Here is a 20168-nt window from a genome sequence, read left to right as displayed (position 1 = left end):
TTGCGCCCCACTATTTTTCAACGCCTACGCGGTACACGACGGCGGTACTCACGCATGCCTCATCATTAGCATTAATTACACAAGGAACAGTCTTCATCGATCGTTGACACAAGTTTTTTCTCGATGGCACGTCAAGAGGAAAACAATTTTTTTACTCTTACTTTGATTGAGAAAAACCTGATAACTTCATCCCAAACTTCCGTTGGGTTTCTCCGAAAATTAATACGAAATTGTTGACTATTTAGCAGCATTGATGACTAAGTACATTCTCAATCAAATTTGCTGCAGAAGAAAGGTAAATTATTCTGCAAAACACTGGATTCAAACTCGTGACAACTGCAAGGCAAGTCTCAAGGAGAAATGCGAGTTTTTCGTCAGCCTTACCCAAGTGAAGAAATCAAATCAATTGAAAATTTCGCGCCATCTGGCGACGTGAGCGCCCTCACTCAGTCAAGGCTAGTCCCCCATGTTGTCATTCTCTAGTGCTGATTCTTGTCCCATATCAAATCCAAGTGAGCCTCCCCCATAATTTTTCGTCCACCCTCTACCAGTTGACAGTACCAAACAGACCCCAAGAATGGACCCCCCACGACCAGAGCCAAAGCCAACAGTCATTCTGCCAGGCACCTTCACTGCCTCTCGAAAATCCAGTGCCACCAGTATCACCAGTCAATCAACAGGTAACACACCTCCCCTTGCCTTCGCCCCCATTTCACTGATAACAACTGTGACAACAGCAAATTCTCTTGTGAAAATAATATGTGTATTCGTTCGGACATTCAGTGCTGTCGATGGCAGTCCCTGGTCGCACCCAGGGTGACGGTATGGAGAACACTCCACCAAAACTGGAGACAAGGAAGACAAACCTCCGTGATACCTTGATCTATCACCCAACGAACCTCAACCAGTCCCCCTGCCTGCCCCCCGTGACTCCAACTGGGACCATCGTCAACCTGACGCCACGAAACATCACTCATTCCAAAAAAGAGAAGCTCCTGCACACGTTGAAGTGTAAAGAACCCAAATTTATTCCCTACGAGCCGTACAAGGCAGCTGTGAACCCCATAATCCCCATTCAGAAGAAGAAGAGGGGAACGAAGAACAACCTGGACATCAACGAGATGGTGGCTCAGGTGTCGATCCATAAGTCGATAGAAATGGAGAAGAACGAGTTGAAGTTCGAGAAGCCACAGAGCAAGGAGGAGATCGAGCTGAAGGAGTGGGAGCTCGAGAAGAAGTCCTACGAACAAGAGCTCAAGAATCTCAGGGACGAGAACGCCCAGTTGGAGAATCAGCTCAAGTTCCAGGCACAGGTGAATGGGGAACTGAAGAATCTGTTGGTGGCAGCTGTTGGCGAGGACCTGCAGACACGTGTGCACCTTCTCACTGAGGATAAATTACAGCTGGCGAGAGCTCTGTTGAATTCTGCCCAGCATTTGAGCACTCATCAGGAGCAGACGGAGTGGTTGGCTGGTCAGTGCGAAGTTTGGAGAAGCAAGTTTTTGGCTAGCAGTCTCATGGTGGAGGAACTTGCTAGGTAGGTTGATGGAACTGGGGTTTGTGGGGATTGAGAGAGAGAATATTTTTTTTGGGATAGGGAAGGATTTGGAGTTACGTATGAGAAAATTCGATAGAACAATATATAATTAACAAAGACACTAAGCTTAATTTGTTCATAAAAAGTCGTGAAAACATAAAAACCGTCTAATGCCAAATATATCACATGAATTATTTTCATTAATCTTTGCAATTAGATTCATAATATAATCAATTTTACACAAACAATAACTGAAATATTCGTCTTTTTCAGGTGGAAGGCTGGTTTATCTCAGCGAACGACGGATTTGCAGGAGAGTATCAAACGTCTCCTCGAGGAGAGGAGCAAAGTGAGAGAGACCGCGTTGAGGACATACAAGACCCTTTGCATTCTAAGAGAGAATTTCGACCCAGTGGGGACGATGACATTTAGGAGGCATGAGCTTCCCAGCTCCAACATAATCGACCTCGCTGATGGGTGCTGTCACGTTGCTGAAATCCTCAAGGTGCAGCTACTCAGTGGAGTTGATAACAGCAAGCTGAGGAAAGAGGTGGGGATCACAGGTCTAGAAATGACGACTCCTGGGGAGAAGAAGGCAGAGCAACTGTTGATGAACCCCAATCTGATGATGACAAGGGCTGATGTGGCTTGCAGTGCGGTGATGGGTGCTGCTGTAGCTGTTGGTGGTCAAATGTTCATGGCGAAGGGGCCTGAGGCCATGGCTTGCTGCCCCCATTGCAGTGGCGAAGTGAAGCAAGTATGATGGTGGGCTGCGACCTGAGGGGACTGTACATTCCACTTCATAATGCAACGGAGGGACTCAGGGAGGATTAGGAATTGATAAGTCCTCTGATTTATTGTCACTGTGTGTTCATGAAGGTAGCTAGAAACTGGTCTCAATATTTTTTGATACTGGTAATAAAGTGGGAGTAGTTGGTGATGACGGGGCTGTCGTCGCTATTTTTTTCATCTGGAAAACAATTTTTTGAGGCTTGAGGATTTTTCGGAAAGCTCAATTTTTTAAGCTCTGTTAATTGGGTGAGTTACTTTGTGGTCGTTGAGTCTTATCACACGTTGAGCGTTCCAACTGGATTTCGTAGAGAGCACGATAACAGTGAATTCCTTCAGTGCATCCTGGAACAGGCCATCCAGTACCTCAGCGTCCTGATCCAATTCCTCGATGATAATTATCTGGAAAATTATAAAATTATGAAGGAATAAATTATATTTTTGAATAATTGATGTTGGCTTCATTTGCAGATTCATTTAAGCTAATAATATTAAGTTCGTGTGGGAGTGGGGACGTCCCAAATGGGATTGACAAATTTTCTATGGAAATAATTCAGTAATGAATGTTCGATTTAATGAAATTCAATAGCCGGAGACTCACGTGTTTACTGAAGGCTATTGATTTCAAATAAATTCTCGCCAGCAGCAGAAGCTTTTTCTCCATCACGCTGAAGATATTGCTGGTGTCGTTGTCCAGTCGGAACTCCAACTTAGCTATCTTCTCCCACAGTAACATCTTCTGGAGGACTTTGACAACAGTCTTTTCGCTGTGGCGGCGATGGGGGTCCACATTGTACCGCACAGTTCCATCGAATAGAACTGGAACTTTCGGAATGTAATCAACGTGGTCGCGCAGGACTTCGATGCTGATGTCGAAGATCTTCCGGGATCCGATGATAATATTACCCGCAAAGACTTCAATGATCTGGAGTAAACACTTGATCAGATCCCGTTGCAACTCTGGATCGAGTCCTCGAAAGGCCACTTTCTGCCCTGCGTAAATTGAAAAATTCAGAGGTTCTTGCTCGATCGGTGAATTGGTGCTCAGGAGTACGTCCTGGAAGTGAATGTCGGGAACCGCTGGCCACTGCTTCCGGATGTTATCGCCTTCCGTTTTCTCCTGGGGAATGTTCTGAACGGAAATGGTGAATTAAAACCTAGTTTTCCTGCTCCACTGCATTATTTGAATTTACAAAATAAAAAATCAAATTCTACTATTTTTTCCTGACAATAATTTTCTTTAATTTCGATTCAAAGTATTTAAGCATCAATCTTTCAATTTTCCTGACAAACTCAAACTCGATAGAAGTTAAAAATTTCCATTTCCTACCATAATGTATTTGTCAACAACTCCAATGGTCAGAAGACTCCCGTTACCACTCATCACAGCCCCAGTCAAGTGGATAACACTCTGGGTGAGTTGGAGAGTACAGATGAAAGCTAACCCCAGGACCTCGTACCGTACATTGATGGCACTCAGTGAGGCACAGATGGTCATGATGATGGTCAGGGCGAGGAGAGAAAAGAATTTTATTCTGAATTCCACCCAGAGTTTCAGGGCGTCCAGCAAAAAGTCATACACCAGGTTGGCGTTCGAGTATTTGTAGAATTTTTTCGAAAACTCTCGCTCTTTTCGATATGCCTGGATTACAGCTCTCTCGCGGATGGTGTGGATCGTGTGCGTGTATATTGGGATTACTGAGTGGATTTTTAACTCGTAGAGGGCCAACAGAAGTCCTCTAGACGAAATAAACAGTGATTTTCGATTTTACGTGGTGAAAAAAATTATAGAACCGTTGAGATAATTGCTTCTAAAATGAGTTCCATTGCAATAGTCAATAAAATTTTAGTCAAGATAATGAATTTCAAATAAATTCATCAGGAACAGAACTAACTTTTGGTCTAACTTGTTGGACACAAATCTTTCTATTCTTCTCTGGCCTCTTACCTGATATAAAAATTATACGCGAAAATAGCCGATAAAAAGATTGTCATAGGAAATAACAACCAGGGGGAAAGTATCCCAAGAATGATTACACTGAAGAAACTAATTCCAACGTGCATTAGTGCCGTGATTTTCAGCCTTGGCAGCATGTAATCCACCTCCTGAAGGTTCAGACTGAAAATGTTCAGGAGAATTATCGAAGACACGGTCGAAAAAATGGAGATTTGGGCCCTGTAGATCCTTTGGAGCCAGAGCTCCTGAATATTCCTCGCTGAAGTGAACACGTCCTGAAACCAGTACTTCTTTCAAAAGAACAAACTTCAAAAAATTGATCCGCAGCCAGATTTCTGTCTGGGAAAAAAGTCTGTTGAAATAAAACTTGGTAAAGCTTCATTTTCTGTTCGAGGAGTCATTACATGCGAGGAGAAATTACATGCAATCACTAAGAAAAAATAGTAACTATTCCTTCAAGTACTCATTCTCGACGAAAATCGATAATCAAAAGCCTTCATTACCTCATTATAAATGATCATTAGAATTAAGCCCCAGAAAATTATGAACCCAACCATAAATGCGAGGATCACTGCTATCATTGTGGTGCTGGTCAACATTTTCTACGAAAAAAAAGTGGATAATTAATTATTTTGTTTTTGAAATTTCTATTACCACAAAATAACGTTTTTATCTATTACCTGAGCAATGTACGTAAAAACTAGGGGAGCAGCAGCGATGGGAATCGAGTAAAGTAACGAGAGAGCACAGACGATCGCGCCATGCCACCAGCCCCTGTCCCCGTTGATGTAATCTTTGTACTTCAGCTCCGACCTCAATCGGTCCATCCTCGTGTTTCCGTCCTCGTCGGAATCTCTGTCTATCTGTGTCGAGATATCAAGAATACTATCTGAAAGACTAGGTTGAAGGGATGAGTGCCTCCTTCTGACCGTCTCACTAGGTTCTTTCCTGATGACTCCATCTTGCCTCCTGCCAAAGGTCTTGATCAGGTCAGTGTACTCACTGTTCCACTGGAGGAGCTCGTCGTGACTCCCCTGCTCCACTATTTTTCCCTCTTTCATTACGTAAATTGTATCACATCTGTTTAAAAACTGAAACGATGAGTTAAACAAACATTCAAAATTTTTATTTATCATTTCTTTACGGAATTTAAAATTAATTACTTAAAGGTTTTGGGTAAGGACCAATCACAGTGACTTACAGGAATCTTATCCGAGACTAGAATCACACATTTCTCCCCCAGCATCTGGACAATGGCCTTCTCGAAGATCTCGTTCCCCTCGGCCCTCTCCACATCCCCTAGAGGATTATCCAGCAAATTAATATCTCTATTGCTGTAAACCGCCCTGGCCAATGCGATCTTCTGCCTCTGGCAGGTGGTCAACTCAACAGTTGTCACGTCAGTGTCATCACTCCCCGGCAATGAGTTCACGTCTTCATTCAGTCGGCAGGCTTGAATCGTCTTGTAATACCAGGAGGCGTCGAAGGCATCTCCGAGGGTGATGTTCTCCTTGACAGTGCCCTCGAAGAGACCGGCCTCATCCGGAACGTACGAGCAACTCCCATCGATGGCTACATGTCCACCAGCATGATGCAGCTGTCCCATAATCGCCAGGAGAAGAGAACTCTTCCCACTCTTGGAGGAGCCGCAGACACCGATGAGGCGCCCTTTCGGCGCGTAAAAATTCACGTCTGTCAGGGTGTGAGAGGGCGAGAGATTCGTCATCTGCGTGGGCGTCTCGTCCAAGATAAATTGTGAGGAGCTTCTGATTATCCTGTCAACGGGGGAGTTATCTTGAGACCAGGTAAAGTTACCTCCGTTTATGGCAATCGCGAGGTTCCGGTCGATGGGCTTGTCCGTGAAACGATTTGTCTCTTGCAAGATCAAGATTGCCTGGAGGCAAAGGAATTTTACGGTAATAAAATTTTCACAAATATGAGATTAAGGTTTTTCAAAGTAATTTTACTTACCTTGAGCTTGTTCAGAGATGCCACACCTCTTGAGATACTGCTCATCGCGAGCCAGCTGCTTCTCACACAGTACTTCAGGTTCAGCAGGATGAGAACGAGACACGGAATGTACTGAAAGGAAAAGCAATTGACCTTTAATTTATCTTGAGGAAGATAGTGAGATAGAATTGGTCGATATAAGATTCAGAACTTCAGATCTTGAATTTAAAAAAGCCAGTAAATGGAAAGGATCTTACCGTCGCCGAGACGATGTAGTTATGAGTGATCAAATAAGCCATGGTCATGGCGCTGACAGTGACGATTGGAATCACATGCACCATGCAGAGGCTCCAACCCTCGCTCAACGCCCCCAGTTTCATCTCCTTCAGCTCCATCTCCCTGATTGTCCGAATACCTGCGACAAAGCGTACGTCGTACTTTGCGATTTTTGCAACGCAAATTTTCTCGATAAACTCCTGCAGCAAACCGATACGCCGCAGGGAGAACTGCATGGCTCTGGTGGCAAAGACCTTCGTCAAGTAGGCGCTCAGGATCAGTCCGAAGTACAGGATGATCAGGACAGCGATGCCAATGAGAGCCCAGTGCCCCATTGAATGCCAGATGAATAGCGACGAGAGGAGGAGGATCAGCGGCCCTGAGAAGATCAGGGGACCGTTGCTGATCAGTTCGCAGAGAGTATTACTGTCGGGGACGAAGTATGTCAGGGTCTGGTGTACTGGAGCTGTGTATCTCACTGATGACCTCAGGAGTTTTCTGTAAGCTAGTGCTAAACAAGCTGATCGCAGTCTCGTTGCTGTCCTGAGGTTCATCGCTGCACTCCAGGCGATAAAAAAATAGGAGATCGTCTCGAGGGCGATGAGGAGGATGACATGGGTGGAAATTATGACGTTGTCCATGAAAATTATGCGCTCGAAGTTCTCCGAGATCTCGATTGATCTCGACGTGTTCGGGGGCGAAGAAGGGTCGAGGGAAGGGGATGAATTTCTTGGGGGCGAGGGGGCGGGCGATACTTGAAGACGATCCTCGGTGGAGGATATTATCCTCTGGAGGACTATGATCTGTGTAAAATATGAAAAAAAAGATTTTACAAAATGTCCATATAATCCGAATAAAATATGAGGAAGGATACGAAATAATTTCTATGTTAAAAAATCATGACGTGAAATTTTCGAATCCGGTAGCCACTCAATTTAATCATCTATCGAAACGCTAGATTTATTTGTAGAATTTTCTTGTTCGTTATCTCGCAAATGAGGGAATTCAGGAAAAATGAGATCAATTTTTGCGACTAACGAGGAGTCCGATAAGGATAAAGTTCGATTTTGTCTCACAATCTTACAATTGACAAGATAACTCCAATATAGACTGACTGAACCGATTGTCATTAATTTCTCTTTGTTTTCTATCGGGTAAACAACGGAGTACATTTCTCTGATGGAAATCGTTCAACAGAAAAAATTTCTCCCATTATTAGAGACCTGATTTTACTTACAGGACTGCAGAGAGCGATGACCATTCCCACGAGATGGATCAGAGAAGAAACAAGCACTCGAGTCTTCACAAACTGCCAGGCGATGCTGGGGACTGAGGCCCCTGACTGTCCTCTCTTAACAATGTCATTATGCCACAGAGAGTCTATTCTATGAATTAACGATTTCGATTGATGATTACAGATTTCCGATTTCAATTCCGTTTTTTAAATTTAAATTATTATTTATATTTTTCCTTATTGATATTTTCATGAATTTTTAAGCACCTTGGTCCGTTAACTTGACAGGACTCCTGGAGAGATATGGTGGGGAGTGGTTTCTCTCCTATTCTCTTTTTGTATCCTGCGGAAATGTACTCGTTCAGCCAGTTGAAGGATACGCTTGAGAAGAGTCCAATTTTGTCTACAGGAATTTCTGAACCTGGGACTCTTAAAGAAACAATGTTTTGAAATCTAAATAATCTGAATTAATTTTTAATTCAGATTTAGATATATTCTTTTCAATTACTTTTATTACCTTTTGAATCTCACAGGAATTAAATTGGAAATCGCTGTAGTATACCTAGACAATCGATCATGAGGTACATAAGTAGAACTGTATTTCTCCATTTTGCCCCTCGACAGCAGTTGTCCCTGGCTCCCAGCCTCCATACTTCCCCGAAAAATGAATAAAAACTAAGAAAAACTACATTCATTCATGAGAGATAGTATAGTGTGTTATGAGTGCGTAAAGCTCTCCTTTTCGTATGCCCCGGTGGTGCTTTTTATTTTTTGTAGGACTTCCCGAGATCACTATTCGGAACGCAAGTGGATGTAATTGTTGTTGTTTACAGAGTGCGTAAAAGTCAAGGCCAACTGGAAAGCTTTACTCACCCTAAATTTACTAGATGCACACTGAATCGTGTGGAAAAGTAAGAATTTTAGGCAGCAGCCATAGAAATTTTGTTATTTTACCGCTGAAATGATGAATTACCTGGTACTGACAGATCCATCAACCAGAGTGTACCCCCGAGACTCCGACATTGGCAGCGAAAAAAAAATCTATTTATAATTTATTCGTCAGAAACTCCGATTCCCAATCTTTCTTCGCCGGGGTTTCGATACGTTATCAGACCACTTCAGTCAGATATCAGCCGGCTGGTTATCAGATAAAATATACTAATTCCCTCCGAATTTCGTCGCACCAATGGCTGATGAAACACTTTATTAGTTCAGTGACATGAATTTTGTCCATCGATGTCATGATCACGAAAAAAATCGCAGAGTCGAATATACCATTGCTGGGAAGCTACTGACGCATACTGATAGCACTGTCTTGGCTCTAGTTCGTCGGCTGTCTGTTATCTCGAAAAATGACCTACCTCTTTGCCCCACTTTATCTGGAGTGAGACGCTAACGATCATCGCGCAAACTATACGCATGAAAGTTTCATTGAATTTTTATCAAATCAGTTGTGCAGAGTTGAGACTGGACTGGAGACTTAAAGACTATCTTCAGCGGAACGTTCCATAATTTTTTTTAATTTACAGATTAACGCTGCAAAATTGAATTGCACTTCCTGTGAAGCAAAACTCCGCAGATGATTAGCAGAAATCGTTTTAGAAAAATCGGTTCTCATTGAGACAATCAAAAGCACGGGACAACGATCATTCGACGGGGTGTTGAATGATAATGAGCATGTCATTGAGTGATGTCTCATTTTTTATCGCCATCAATACATTAACTTTATATGAATTGGTAAAGAATTGTTTTTATTCAGATAGATGATTTCCAAATCAATATTGTGGAAGAAAACAAATGGGAATCGGTCGAGTTTTCAAGGTAGTTGGCGAGAACTTTCAAAATTTGATCCGAAGATTTTTCAGAATAAATTGCAAGGAAAAATAGATTCTGGTAAAAAAACTCATAATAAATATTTCACGAAGTCTTAATTGGTTAACATGAGTATAATTATGTCCCAGCTTCATTTTGTGAATAGTTTCAAATATATATTTTTTATTCAATCTTGTAAATAAGGATTATTAAAATTGTCATAAAAATCGGCTTCTCAAGGCACTTAAAACTAATTGCCTTAAAAAATGGAAGATATTCTATCAACTTTGAAATGTCGATGCAAAAAAGAGAAAAGAATGTTAGAAAATTGGCGATAAAATCCGCAAAATTACTTTGGTTACAAGTATTAAGATTGTTAGATTCGAGACACTGTTGGTTTTGCCCCTTTGGCAAGATGAGATTACTTATGCAGGTATTCTCTTGGGGTTGAGGTCGTACATGCGACGCATACGTTTCTTCAATTCCTGAGGGAATTTGTCGTAGCACTTTTTGCAAGCTGGACGCAGATCAAACTCAAAGAACTTTGTCTTCTGGTTCATTTTTTGGTCGCAGAAGGCACAGGCGAAGTGGTGAACACACCAGGCTTTGTTGAGAGCAGTAAAAACTATAAAAAAAAAAGAACAAAGATTTTTCCATAAGTTCTTTTCGTTAAAAAATTTCCCTAGATATTTTTTCCAAATGATTGCAGGTTGAAATCTTTTATGTTGATTTTATGTCTAAGAAGCGATTAAATTGGTATTTACCATCTCCAGCAATAACTTGATTACAAACGAAGCAGAGATTTCCGAATAACTGGTGATAATGGGTCTCACAATAGGCTAAACCCTTCTTTTCGTAGTGACGATGTCCCAAGAACGGTTTCTCGCACTTGGCACAGACGAAATGCTCGACATGCCAGTGTTTTCCCAAAGCAGTCACTACTCGCTCCTCGATAGGACGTCGACAAGCTCCACAGATTGGAATTCCCATTTTGTCATGGCATCGAAGGCAGTACAATTCATTCTAAAAAACCAAAAGAAAGATTTATAAATGTAGAAAATTTATAATGCGGTCTTTCAGCGTGTGCTTTGCTACCATTTCATTAGCTGCATATCCAGCTCTTGAGCGGACTTCTCTGGCATCAGAATTGAGTTCCACCTGGCAGGCGGTGCAGTTAAAGTGATAGGGATGGTAGACTTCTCCTCGGAATCGAAGTGGCTTGTCATCGATGACTCCACTGTAGTTAAAAAATCAATCATTATGATAATCTATACAACGTCCTTAATCTTGTGGTTATTAAGACTCAAGATCTGTTGATCTCCAGGATAAATTTTGGAAAACGTACTGGCACTGATGACAAATGTGTTTCCCAAGTGCTCCAGCCTTGACTCGGGCATTACAAGTGTGGCAGAGAGCTCTCCCTTGGCACTTAATAAATCCAGCATCAGCTAGTTCGAGGTCACACTCCTCGCATCGGAAACATCCAGGATGCCAGTTTGCATTCATCGCCTTTATGACGCGACCAATGACAAATTCGCCTGAGTACAGATGAGTGTAATCATTAAGTTATTTGCAATTTTAGACATCTTAATTTTTGAATTTTGAATGAATGATGTATTATTTTGGTTAATTTACCACATCGACCGCAGCAGGGCGCAAACAAAACATGAAAATCATGTTCGCAGTATTTTCTACCCTCAAATTCATAGAAAATCCCCTCGGGGAATGGACGGAAGCACTGGGCACACCTTAAATTGAAAAACAAAAGATATTAATTGGAGCAGACTGTTAATGATCATTATTATTATTTTTATGGGAACTGCACGGTTTTATTGCAAGCTTCTGATGATTTTAAAAATATTTTCACAAATACTCACACAAAGCACTGGGGATGCCATAATTCCCCATGAGAATTGACAATTTTCTCGTGTGCCTCGAAGCCCTCCCGACACCTGGAGCAGAACATATTGTCCAGCGACATCCCTGTGATTCTGGAAACACCCGAAATTCCTTGATTACCATAAAATATGAACACATAATTTCAAAAATATTCTACCGAGTCGTGTCCTTCTTAGATCGACCAACTGAATCCTCGGAACCGTTATAATCATTATAGGAAAAGGGTGGATTCCTGGCAGGTAGCTTTGGAGCCTCTGGGTTTTTCCATTCCGCAAGCTCTTCGTAATCAATTCTCTGAATAATTTCTGCTGAATTATCTGCCTCAATAGAATTTCGACGAGATGTCATTCGTCGGTGGTAAAGATCACTGTTCTCCAGGGAGAGGAGGGACAGAGATGTGGGAAATTTCAATGGAGTCTCTGCCATTTTAACAGTCACTCGTATTTTAACCAATTAATCAATATGAATTAATATGAAGTAATAAATATTATCAATTGTGACACTGGTAATATGCATCAGTGAGCTCAAATGGCTGGGTTTCCTGCTTGAATGCAACTATTTCAGAATCAACTCTACAAACCCATTCAGAACTCATTTCTAACAAACCACAAATTTATATCAAATCTACTCTGAAACACTCCAATCATCAAGACTCTCAATAAAATCTCAAAATGAACTCATGAAAACTGTGAAACATAACAAAGTCAAAATTTTCCAACAAAACCCAACTCTTCACAACTACGAATAAGGCTGAGGCTCCGCATATGGAGTGATAAGTTATCTCCCTAGGAATGATTTCACGTCACGTGGGTGTGTGATGTTTGCAGGTGGATAACACAATAAAACAAGTCATTTCTACTGAAGCTCACGATCAGTGGCATTCCCTGAACATTTAACATCAGTGCAATAAGTCCGCTGCGTCAAACGAACGCCAAGCGATGGATAAAAACTCGTTTTGTGATTTTATTAAACATTTTTAATCCATGAATGAGGAAGAGTGTCAGTTCTAAAAATAGAAACCGCTTACCCTGGCATTCTTGATGAAAAATAAAGACAGTTATTTGATGGAAGATCTTTTGTCACTAGCTGGGCTGTCGAGTAATTGCTGATTTATTTGTTGAATTGTTGTTTATACTTCTGGAATTAGAACGTCTGTGAAACTGAATAATGCAGTACTGAATGAAGTTGTTCACTGCAATGTACCCACCCTGTTTTACTCATCGCCCACGTAATAGCCTTGAGTTTGCATTTACGGAGATGTGAATTGATGAGAGAAATTGAGTTGGAGGTTTTCAGGAGAAGATCAACAGGGTGTGATCGATTGTTTATTACTCGAGAGGGTGTCCTAATTTTTACCTTGTTTATGGCTGCTTGGTGGATAAGACTGGCTTCAAGTATTTTTAGATCCTTTGCATCGTCCGGAGGTCCGACGATTATGTTTATAACCCCAAAATTAAGGAACTGATGCACCAACACGAGTCAAAAATCACGAATTGAGTTGGTTGGGTCAATATGCATGCATTACACATACTTGGGGACATTGGGGTGTAGGTGGACCGAGGCTTCAGCCAGAAACGACCAATCACGAGACTCCGAGCAGCGTCTGCCCTTTTTAGAAACAATTCCAGTTCAAACGGGGATTTCCTTAGGTCGTTTTTTATTAGAGAATTTCTCGACTTCTGGTAGTTTGCACTACGAAATAATTCATTCCAACAGGGAACTGGAGTTATCTATAAAATTTCTTTATTGCTGAAGGCTAAAATCAAAGACATTTTTTTTATTCTGGTAAATAATGAGGATTCCGCGCATAAAAATTCTATATAAAATAAAATAAAAGAGCTGGATTTTTCTATTAAACATATTCGTATAGCCTAGTGCCCCTCTTCGGTCACAAATTCATATCAAAGTAAATTCATAGAGAAAGAAAATAATTAAAAGTAATGATAATGGCTTCGACAAACACTTGACACCAGTCGCACGTGAGTCGTCAACATCTTCTTCGAGAATAAAATGCCCACATCTTGGGAAATTCCTAGGAGTCCTTGGCATATCCGAATGTTCCCCAACTTTGATGGCAAATGTCATTCCCATCTCCATGTGGTTGACAAGATGACAGTGGAACAGCCAGTACCCGGGGTTTGAAGCGAAAAATCTTATGACAGCGTAACCCTTGACTGGTACACTGACACCGTCCTTAAGAACTGAATTATTGAATTTCTTGGGGATTTCCCCCAGCTCATTGCGGCGCCTGACAGCCTCCAAGGAGACGTTGTCTCCCACGTTCTCCATTGCGACGACGTAAAAATCGTGGCCATGGAGATGCATTGGGTGATCCTGATCTCGATTGTCGCTCTCGTCCACGAAGACCATCTCCACGAGGGCGTTATGCTCGATCGGGTAGATCAGGGGACACCTGCAGTACCCAGAGTGGCAATGCTGACTGCTGAGGTCTCTGGGAGTGCAGTACATCGACTGCGTGAGGTCTTCACGTTGAGAAAGAAAGGGTGTTGAGGGATTTTCGAAGCTCAGGTCGTTGATCTGAGGGTACGGACCAGGGTCGAAGTGAGATTCTATAAACGAGATTGATTGGTCAACTCAGTTCACCACTGATCAGCTCCAATGAAAAAAACCTGGTAATTTTAATAAACAATTGCAATGGAAAAGAATTCCAGTTAATTTCTAACAGGTATTAATAGAGAAAATATTTTTGAAATTCATAACTTTAATTAATTAATAGTAACTGCCAGCGGGAGACAGTTCAATGATTGTTTTTACAATTACCGTAAGTGTTGAAAGAGAATTTGAAATAAAACGTGTGATTCGGAGTATCGAATAGCTCGGGGGGAGTAGGCGCAGAATTATTGAGGTCGACGACTCGAATCAACGAATTATTCTCGTAGCTTTCCGTTGAGATTGAGAGTGGATTGAATAGCTGAAAAGGTTGACATTCGCTTACATTTCAATATAACTAAATGAAGAAAATCAACAAGGAGACAGGTTTTTTTTTAATTTCTTACGACTCCAGATCTGTAATTATCCTCATACTGAACCGACCCTGTCGGTTCCCCTTGTGGGACTTCGTTGTAGTGGAGGATTGCAGCCTCGGCGACATGCACATCGTCTTTGTGGCAATCTCCCAGAGCTCTATATCTTATCCAGTAATTACCGGGGGGTTTGTCGGTTATTAAAACAAAATCGTATCGTTCCCCACCATTCAGAATCATTGTATCGACTGGAAGAAGCAGATTCTAATGAATCCACAATTTCAAAATATTCAATACTAGATAATATTATATATGAGGATACCTTCTACTGGATCAAAAATTCCAGTCTCCGACCCAACAATCAGCATTTTATGATCATCAATCGCTACTTGCACTGGACAGTAAATAGCGGTATTAAAAATGACCCTGAACCTGTATCGTTTCCCCTAAATTCGAAATATCCATGGTCGTTATGTTTATAACCACAGGAAGTTATAATATACAAACAATGTCCCGACTCACGCCATCAACATGAAATGTCTCCCTAGGAGTCCAGTGTGCTTTCCCAGATTCTGAAAATTTGACGTGAGCTCCACGACCATTGACAGTAAGTCCATACCCATGAACACTGCCAAACGTATCGAGAGCAGTTTTCAATCGAAAAGCTGTTGCAGTGTCGAACCAGTGCCAGATGACCATCACATGTTCAGCTAGATCAAAATCGTAGTACTTCTGCAAGGGATCATTGGGCTTTCTCACGATCAAACTGCTGTAGAGCCCATCGGAGTCTTGGAAGGCGACGTGGGCGTGCCAGATATGAGTCCCAGCGGGTGAGGCCTTAAATCTGTAAATGAATTCGTTCCCTGGAAGAATAGGGCACTGCGTGATGTAGGGAGTTCCGTCCATTAACTGAGTGCCAACTTGATGTAATCCATGCCAGTGAATCGATGTTGATTCACTGGAAAATCCGTTGATCACGTGAACACGAATTGTATCATCTTCACAGACCTGAGTGAGGCGGAGTTATATATGAATAATTTATTCGAGAAGCTTCTCTCATAATTATCTGATGCAATTTTAACATAAGGGTAATCAATTACTGGTCTAAATAACAGACCGACAATTCAAGACAGCACACGAACAATTCCACAAAGGGATCGGGGATATCCTGGGAAATCTTTGAGAATAAAAAAATATTGTTTAAACTCTTCCAACACTCCAACTTATCCTATTACTACTGAGTCCTCAATTCATCTTGCCTGAATGCTGGGTCCCGGCACCATGTGATTAACAACAGCCACAGGTCTGGTATTTCCTCCACCAGTGATGCACCCCTCGGCATAACAATCCTCCAATTTGACAGGACAATTTCCACAAGTATAGCTCATGGCAGTGTACTGACTCACCAGAAATGTATAATAACACTCTCTGTGCTCTCCGGTTCTGCACTCCCGATAACATTCATGCTTCTCACCACCAACCATGACCGGGTCTGAGTAGTTCACATAAAAACTTTGTATTTTCTCCAAATGAACAGATTCAACAGACACTGTTGAGTCCAATCGAAAAATAATTAACAACAGTACCACGAGTTTATTCATTCTGTTACAGCATCAAGTGTCGAGGAAGGAATTTCACCGATGACTGGGCGACTTCACCTTCAGAGTAACGTAATCTATATTATCAGATTGATACAGTAATTTTTACACTCAATCACGATTTCACATCACTAGACACACGTATATGCATATCTTTCTATCTATGTTCTTAAGTCGATGGTAAACATTCTAAGTAGTAATTAAATTTACAGCTCTAAGTAATCCATTAAAGAAGGTGTGAAGTGAAAAGATAACACGTTTATCCCGATTTATCTTGAAACTGAGGGATTTTTGGAGAACATGTTAGAACAGATTTTTTGTAGCTGATGAAATGCTGTATGATAAATGTTTTTCGGGATTCGTTCCTAAATCTACTCGTTAGCAAAAAAATTCCACAACGGAAACAATTAAATACATCCGTCATAAAACGTCTTTTAATTTCATCCACAACGAGATTTTTCCATATTCAACAAAAAATCTATTTATTTTTCAGTTCACGCCTCCACTAACAAATTATTGTTTCCTCGTTTATTAATTAACAATAACATAATTCACCTTAAATTGTTTAGTTAATTTCCGCCATGTATGTGAGCGAGTCGTCACTGTTTTACCTTTCACTTCTATTCATTCTTAGTTTTCTATAATCAATTTGTATGAAGGAATGCACAGGACCCTCTCCTCCACAGGATATGATCTTTAAATCAATCGACTGATTAGCTAACTTATGTTTCTACAGGGTAATTTACACGATAAAATATTCTATACTGAATTTACAACGGCAACGCATTTAGGCGCAATTGTGCTTCACACGAAACATATGTTTTTTTTTCAGAAACACGCAGGCGACTGCGAGGTCTTCATGACATTGTAGCCTGTCAGGTGATAAATTTAATGGTTTGAGGATAACTTAGAGTCTAATTATCTTTCTTCATTCTATTGGAAGTCATTCTGTATATGATGGAGTCACGGCCTGGATCCATTCCAGCAATGGCAACTACAAAAAAAATTAATTCCCAGAATAAATCAAAACTAATTAGTTTTTAATAAATAAGAAAGTAAAATTACGTATTTTTAATCATTAAAAAATCCAGAATTTACGGCAAAAATTGTAAATTTCCTTTCTTAGTTCACGACTGATAAGATAAAAGAATTGGTAATTTGTTCAATTGAATTCAAGTGAAGTCCATTTACTTATTAGGAATACGATAATTTCTCAAATATTTTACTTACTGCAAATAGCGAGAAGAGAAAAGAAGAAAACAATGCCGAACCACAGGAAGATGTTGAAAATGACAGGATAATTAGCTGAGTATCTTTTGGAGAGTCTCAACGTAATTGGCTGCAAGTAAAATTACGTAAGAGTAGTTTATAACCAATGACGGTCAGGAAATCAAATGCACGAAGGAGAGGATTCCAAAAGCGTCCCAAATGACGTCGTGGATATTCTTTTGTACTCATCTCCTCTCGTTCATTAACAACTTACTAAACAAAATAGATTAATAAGTCCATAAAATATTGTACTATACTCAGAGATAGATTACTTGAATCAAATAAAACCATTTTTCTCAGTATGTGAATCATGATCACTTTTGGTATTCAATTCAAATGATTCATATCTCTAGATGAAATCGGTGAAATAAATGGGAAACTCAAATTAGCATCCAATTACCTAGATAAATAAATAAAATCCTAAATAATCGAGCAACGGAATATATTTAGAAGCGGGACGACAAAAGTGCATTTTGTAAAATAAACTAGTAACGCCATGACAGGATTACCATAATCTCCACCAAATCAATAAATATTGAAATTAAATGATGGGATATTGTCGTCATCGCACGATACCTTTCCAGGATCATAATCATTTTCACTACTATGCATCGAGTCAATGTCGTCTTTCCGCTCTTCCAAATCAGACTCTGTGGTCGATTTCTCAGAGTCTTGGGTCGTTGTTTCCAATGCATCGACGATTTGCTCAACGAGCCCCTCGGTATCAGTCGCCAGCTTTTGTATGCTCTATAAAATTTTTTTTCGAGGAGTAACGGGACGATTTATGTACATGTTTCGACCTCAACAGGGGCGTTACTAGGTAAACTTGGTGCAGTTCGAACATGCAGCACTTCAACTAGTTCGCTGGCTTTTTAGACTAAACATTTTGAGTATGAGAAAATTCAAAAATGAAATTTCAAAAATTCCAGTAGAGAGACAGTAGAATTTTCCAACAAATTCTATGTGAACTTTTTTTTCTTTAGTAATATGCTAAAGTTTCAATTGAATTTTTTCATCCACGTTTCTTCATTACGTTGCTTTATTAATGTACCTTTTCAATTGTGTTCAAATTATCGCTGGAGTTTTGGGCAGCTGCGTCAAAAGTTTCCTATCGATTTTTTCAAGAGTTGGCGGAAGTGCAATTAATTTTAATTATAATTAGTATACCTTACTTCTACTTATTCTTAGAATCACTCCTTCCAAATGACGGGCGAATTCTGATAAATGCCTGGACTCCCCGATCATTTGCAAGGAATAAAGTAAAAATATATTTGCAAAACAAGAAATAATTTTTCGAACTTACGAGTTCTCCTGCCTTCTCTTCCCTTCGTACACGTGGTGACTCCACAGATCGGGTATTACGTAGCTTATTGGCGTCGTTGGTGAAGAGTGCGACGACCACCTGTCCGTTATAGATATCGGTGAAGGCGTTGGAGAGGTCATTGACAGCATCATTGAGAAGCTTGAGGGCCTCCTTGGTGGCCTCTGAGTCTTTCCCATGCAAGTCCATCACTGGTCGCAGTCCAGAAACGACGAACCAGTAAACGTCTGGCTTTGAATTGGCTGTCACAGTCGAGGGAATCTTCTGGGCGATTGCTCGGAGCAGCTGGAGCTCTTCAATGAATTTCTGATCTTCCTCATTGTTCAGGCTGAGGTGCTTCAGAGAGGCAGGATCCACGGAGTTTGGCTTGAGCTCCCCAAGAGCAGATTGACCCAACTGTCAGACAGAAGCATAGAAACAAAAACACTAATGATTAGAAAATTAATTGAATAGGATCTTCAATCCAGGGAGATGACTCAACATCAATTCTGCAATGCTTTTCTGTGTATCTGGAGTTAATTGCTAAATACTCACAGCATCAAGGCCATCGCCAACACGGATCCTAACAAGAGTGTTATTGGTATCCCTTTCCTCCAGACGACGAGAGACAGCCTGCCACGTGACTTCCTCCACTTCGTCGACATTCAGAGGAAAATGTTTGCCTCTAGGTGATTTGACAGATTCCACTCCCTCGATGACAATGCTCACGAGGGCCTCTGGCAGTAGAAAAGGATCTCTGATTTCGACTCCATCCCATGGTTGCGTCTACACGAAAAAACATGGGAGACAATTGAACTAATTGCATTAGAGAAACATTGAATGAGAGGAAAGTAAACATGATCTTTAGTCCTCAATATTTCAGGATTAGTAGAGTGAAATCCACAATTTTTGTTCTCGTTTGAAAGGTTTGTTCATAGACTTTAAAATGAAATGTGATTCATGCAAATTACATCGTTGGATGAGGACATATGGAAGAATTAAGAATATCTGTTCTATGCATTCTTTCCTGATAATCATTTTTGAGTTTTATTTACCAATTTGGGAGTATATCCAAGAACAACAGTGAAAACTTCCTTCAGAAAGCTCTGGTTTGTGGCCTGCGACCCTTCGAAATGAACACTACCAGGATTATTGAGGATGATGAGCTCTCCATCGGCCAGAACTGTAGATCATTCCAAGAACAATCGGTCAACAATATTCATCAATAACTAGACAATAAACTAATTATTATCGCCACACCCACTCCTCCAAAACTGGATGAGGAGATTCTGCAGTAAAAAGGAGTTCAAGTCATGGAGTATTAACCTACATTGTTGGGAACTCACCTGTGCCAACGGCAAACGCCGCCAGGAATATGACTTTTAACATTTTTTCACTGATGTAAAGACGAAGGAATTCACTTGAATAAAGAATTTTATCTCAGGATTCTATTCTAACCCAGTGATTCCCGAATTCTGAAACCACCGAGCCGATCATATGACGTGAGTTAGTGCCCGATAACGACGGTAGAGGCGTAATCACGAGGTTTAGGAGGCGGGTAAA

General features: G+C 40.8%; 5 protein-coding genes across 15 annotated transcripts; 1 reads left to right on the top strand and 4 right to left on the bottom strand.

The window, feature by feature from the left end:
- Positions 1-447: 447 nt before the first annotated feature.
- On the top strand, positions 448-2777 carry LOC135165490 (golgin-45). The gene is made up of 3 exons (XM_064126834.1): positions 448-680; positions 784-1537; positions 1811-2777. Exons 1-3 carry the CDS (start codon positions 578-580, stop codon positions 2298-2300), a joined length of 1347 nt encoding a protein of 448 aa, XP_063982904.1. The 5' UTR covers positions 448-577; the 3' UTR covers positions 2301-2777.
- Positions 2369-9201, bottom strand: LOC135165455 (ATP-binding cassette sub-family C member 5-like). Of its 3 annotated transcripts, none has more exons than XM_064126767.1 (14): positions 8717-9201; positions 8261-8428; positions 8011-8172; positions 7747-7894; positions 6491-7312; positions 6255-6365; positions 5485-6177; positions 4964-5374; positions 4787-4885; positions 4275-4558; positions 3657-4065; positions 2928-3458; positions 2585-2728; positions 2369-2507 (listed from the first exon to the last, which is right to left on the bottom strand). In XM_064126767.1, the coding sequence occupies exons 2-14, from the start codon at positions 8392-8394 to the stop codon at positions 2421-2423; spliced, it is 4035 nt and encodes a 1344-aa protein (XP_063982837.1). In that variant the 5' UTR covers positions 8395-8428; positions 8717-9201; the 3' UTR covers positions 2369-2420. The 3 variants fall into 3 exon arrangements, with proteins under 3 accessions (XP_063982837.1, XP_063982828.1, XP_063982846.1); XM_064126758.1 differs by having other exon boundaries at positions 8261-8395; positions 8717-9200; XM_064126776.1 differs by lacking the exons at positions 8261-8428; positions 8717-9201 and having other exon boundaries at positions 7747-7889; positions 8011-8150.
- A 469-nt stretch (positions 9202-9670) lies between these two features.
- Positions 9671-12971, bottom strand: LOC135165503 (LIM and senescent cell antigen-like-containing domain protein 1). Of its 6 annotated transcripts, none has more exons than XM_064126889.1 (8): positions 12811-12968; positions 12482-12591; positions 11433-11546; positions 11191-11303; positions 10901-11093; positions 10651-10792; positions 10320-10578; positions 9671-10180 (listed from the first exon to the last, which is right to left on the bottom strand). In XM_064126889.1, exons 2-8 carry the CDS (start codon positions 12487-12489, stop codon positions 9981-9983), a joined length of 1029 nt encoding a protein of 342 aa, XP_063982959.1. In that variant the 5' UTR covers positions 12490-12591; positions 12811-12968; the 3' UTR covers positions 9671-9980. The 6 variants fall into 6 exon arrangements, with proteins under 6 accessions (XP_063982959.1, XP_063982940.1, XP_063982967.1 ...); XM_064126870.1 differs by lacking the exon at positions 12811-12968 and adding an exon at positions 12662-12804; XM_064126897.1 differs by lacking the exon at positions 12811-12968 and adding an exon at positions 12662-12800 and having other exon boundaries at positions 12482-12588.
- A 204-nt stretch (positions 12972-13175) lies between these two features.
- On the bottom strand, positions 13176-16163 carry LOC135165467 (uncharacterized). Of its 2 annotated transcripts, XM_064126801.1 has the most exons (7): positions 16025-16163; positions 15698-15930; positions 14961-15446; positions 14761-14884; positions 14472-14686; positions 14236-14386; positions 13176-14024 (listed from the first exon to the last, which is right to left on the bottom strand). In XM_064126801.1, exons 2-7 carry the CDS (start codon positions 15920-15922, stop codon positions 13351-13353), a joined length of 1875 nt encoding a protein of 624 aa, XP_063982871.1. In that variant the 5' UTR covers positions 15923-15930; positions 16025-16163; the 3' UTR covers positions 13176-13350. The 2 variants fall into 2 exon arrangements, with proteins under 2 accessions (XP_063982871.1, XP_063982861.1); XM_064126791.1 differs by having other exon boundaries at positions 15698-16039.
- LOC135165560 (renin receptor) lies at positions 16012-20131 on the bottom strand. Of its 3 annotated transcripts, XM_064126968.1 has the most exons (8): positions 19952-20131; positions 19661-19788; positions 19161-19391; positions 18609-19022; positions 18357-18413; positions 17882-18052; positions 17267-17375; positions 16012-17030 (listed from the first exon to the last, which is right to left on the bottom strand). In XM_064126968.1, exons 1-8 carry the CDS (start codon positions 19992-19994, stop codon positions 16951-16953), a joined length of 1233 nt encoding a protein of 410 aa, XP_063983038.1. In that variant the 5' UTR covers positions 19995-20131; the 3' UTR covers positions 16012-16950. The 3 variants fall into 3 exon arrangements, with proteins under 3 accessions (XP_063983038.1, XP_063983047.1, XP_063983055.1); XM_064126977.1 differs by lacking the exon at positions 17882-18052 and having other exon boundaries at positions 19952-20130; XM_064126985.1 differs by lacking the exons at positions 17882-18052; positions 18357-18413 and having other exon boundaries at positions 19952-20129.
- Between the last annotated feature and the right edge of the window lie 37 nt (positions 20132-20168).

Source organism: Diachasmimorpha longicaudata, chromosome 1 (assembly GCF_034640455.1).
Source record: "Diachasmimorpha longicaudata isolate KC_UGA_2023 chromosome 1, iyDiaLong2, whole genome shotgun sequence".
In the NCBI taxonomy this organism is placed as follows: domain Eukaryota; kingdom Metazoa; phylum Arthropoda; class Insecta; order Hymenoptera; family Braconidae; genus Diachasmimorpha; species Diachasmimorpha longicaudata.
The sequence above is the reverse complement of the archived record's forward strand: the minus strand, read 5'-3'. Positions and strand labels throughout refer to the sequence as shown.

Bases quoted from the DNA above. Each gene is read 5' to 3' on its own strand.
- LOC135165455 (XM_064126758.1), bottom strand. From the start codon at position 8,766: ATGTCGGAGTCTCGGGGGTACACTCTGGTTGATGGATCTGTCAGTACC. The intron at 6,366-6,490 runs GTAAGATCCTTT...TTTTCCTTTCAG, and splicing joins ACTACATCGTCTCGGCGACG to TACATTCCGTGTCTCGTTCT. The intron at 4,886-4,963 runs GTAATAGATAAA...TTTTTTTCGTAG, and splicing joins TTTTTACGTACATTGCTCAG to AAAATGTTGACCAGCACCAC.
- LOC135165490 (XM_064126834.1), top strand. From the start codon at position 578: ATGGACCCCCCACGACCAGAGCCAAAGCCAACAGTCATTCTGCCAGGC. The intron at 681-783 runs GTAACACACCTC...TCGGACATTCAG, and splicing joins TATCACCAGTCAATCAACAG to TGCTGTCGATGGCAGTCCCT. The intron at 1,538-1,810 runs GTAGGTTGATGG...CGTCTTTTTCAG, and splicing joins ATGGTGGAGGAACTTGCTAG to GTGGAAGGCTGGTTTATCTC.
- LOC135165467 (XM_064126791.1), bottom strand. From the start codon at position 16,039: ATGAATAAACTCGTGGTACTGTTGTTAATTATTTTTCGATTGGACTCA. The intron at 15,447-15,697 runs GCAAGATGAATT...CGCCTCACTCAG, and splicing joins TGCCGGGACCCAGCATTCAG to GTCTGTGAAGATGATACAAT. The intron at 14,885-14,960 runs GTGAGTCGGGAC...TTTCGAATTTAG, and splicing joins AGACATTTCATGTTGATGGC to GGGAAACGATACAGGTTCAG.
- LOC135165503 (XM_064126862.1), bottom strand. From the start codon at position 11,880: ATGGCAGAGACTCCATTGAAATTTCCCACATCTCTGTCCCTCCTCTCC. The intron at 11,547-11,611 runs GTAGAATATTTT...GGGTGTTTCCAG, and splicing joins TCTAAGAAGGACACGACTCG to AATCACAGGGATGTCGCTGG. The intron at 11,094-11,190 runs GTAAATTAACCA...ATCTGTACTCAG, and splicing joins GCCCTGCTGCGGTCGATGTG to GCGAATTTGTCATTGGTCGC.
- LOC135165560 (XM_064126968.1), bottom strand. From the start codon at position 19,994: ATGTTAAAAGTCATATTCCTGGCGGCGTTTGCCGTTGGCACAG. The intron at 19,392-19,660 runs GTAAATAAAACT...TTTTTCGTGTAG, and splicing joins TTGGATATACTCCCAAATTG to ACGCAACCATGGGATGGAGT. The intron at 17,376-17,881 runs GTATCGTGCGAT...TTTTACTTGCAG, and splicing joins ATGATTATGATCCTGGAAAG to CCAATTACGTTGAGACTCTC.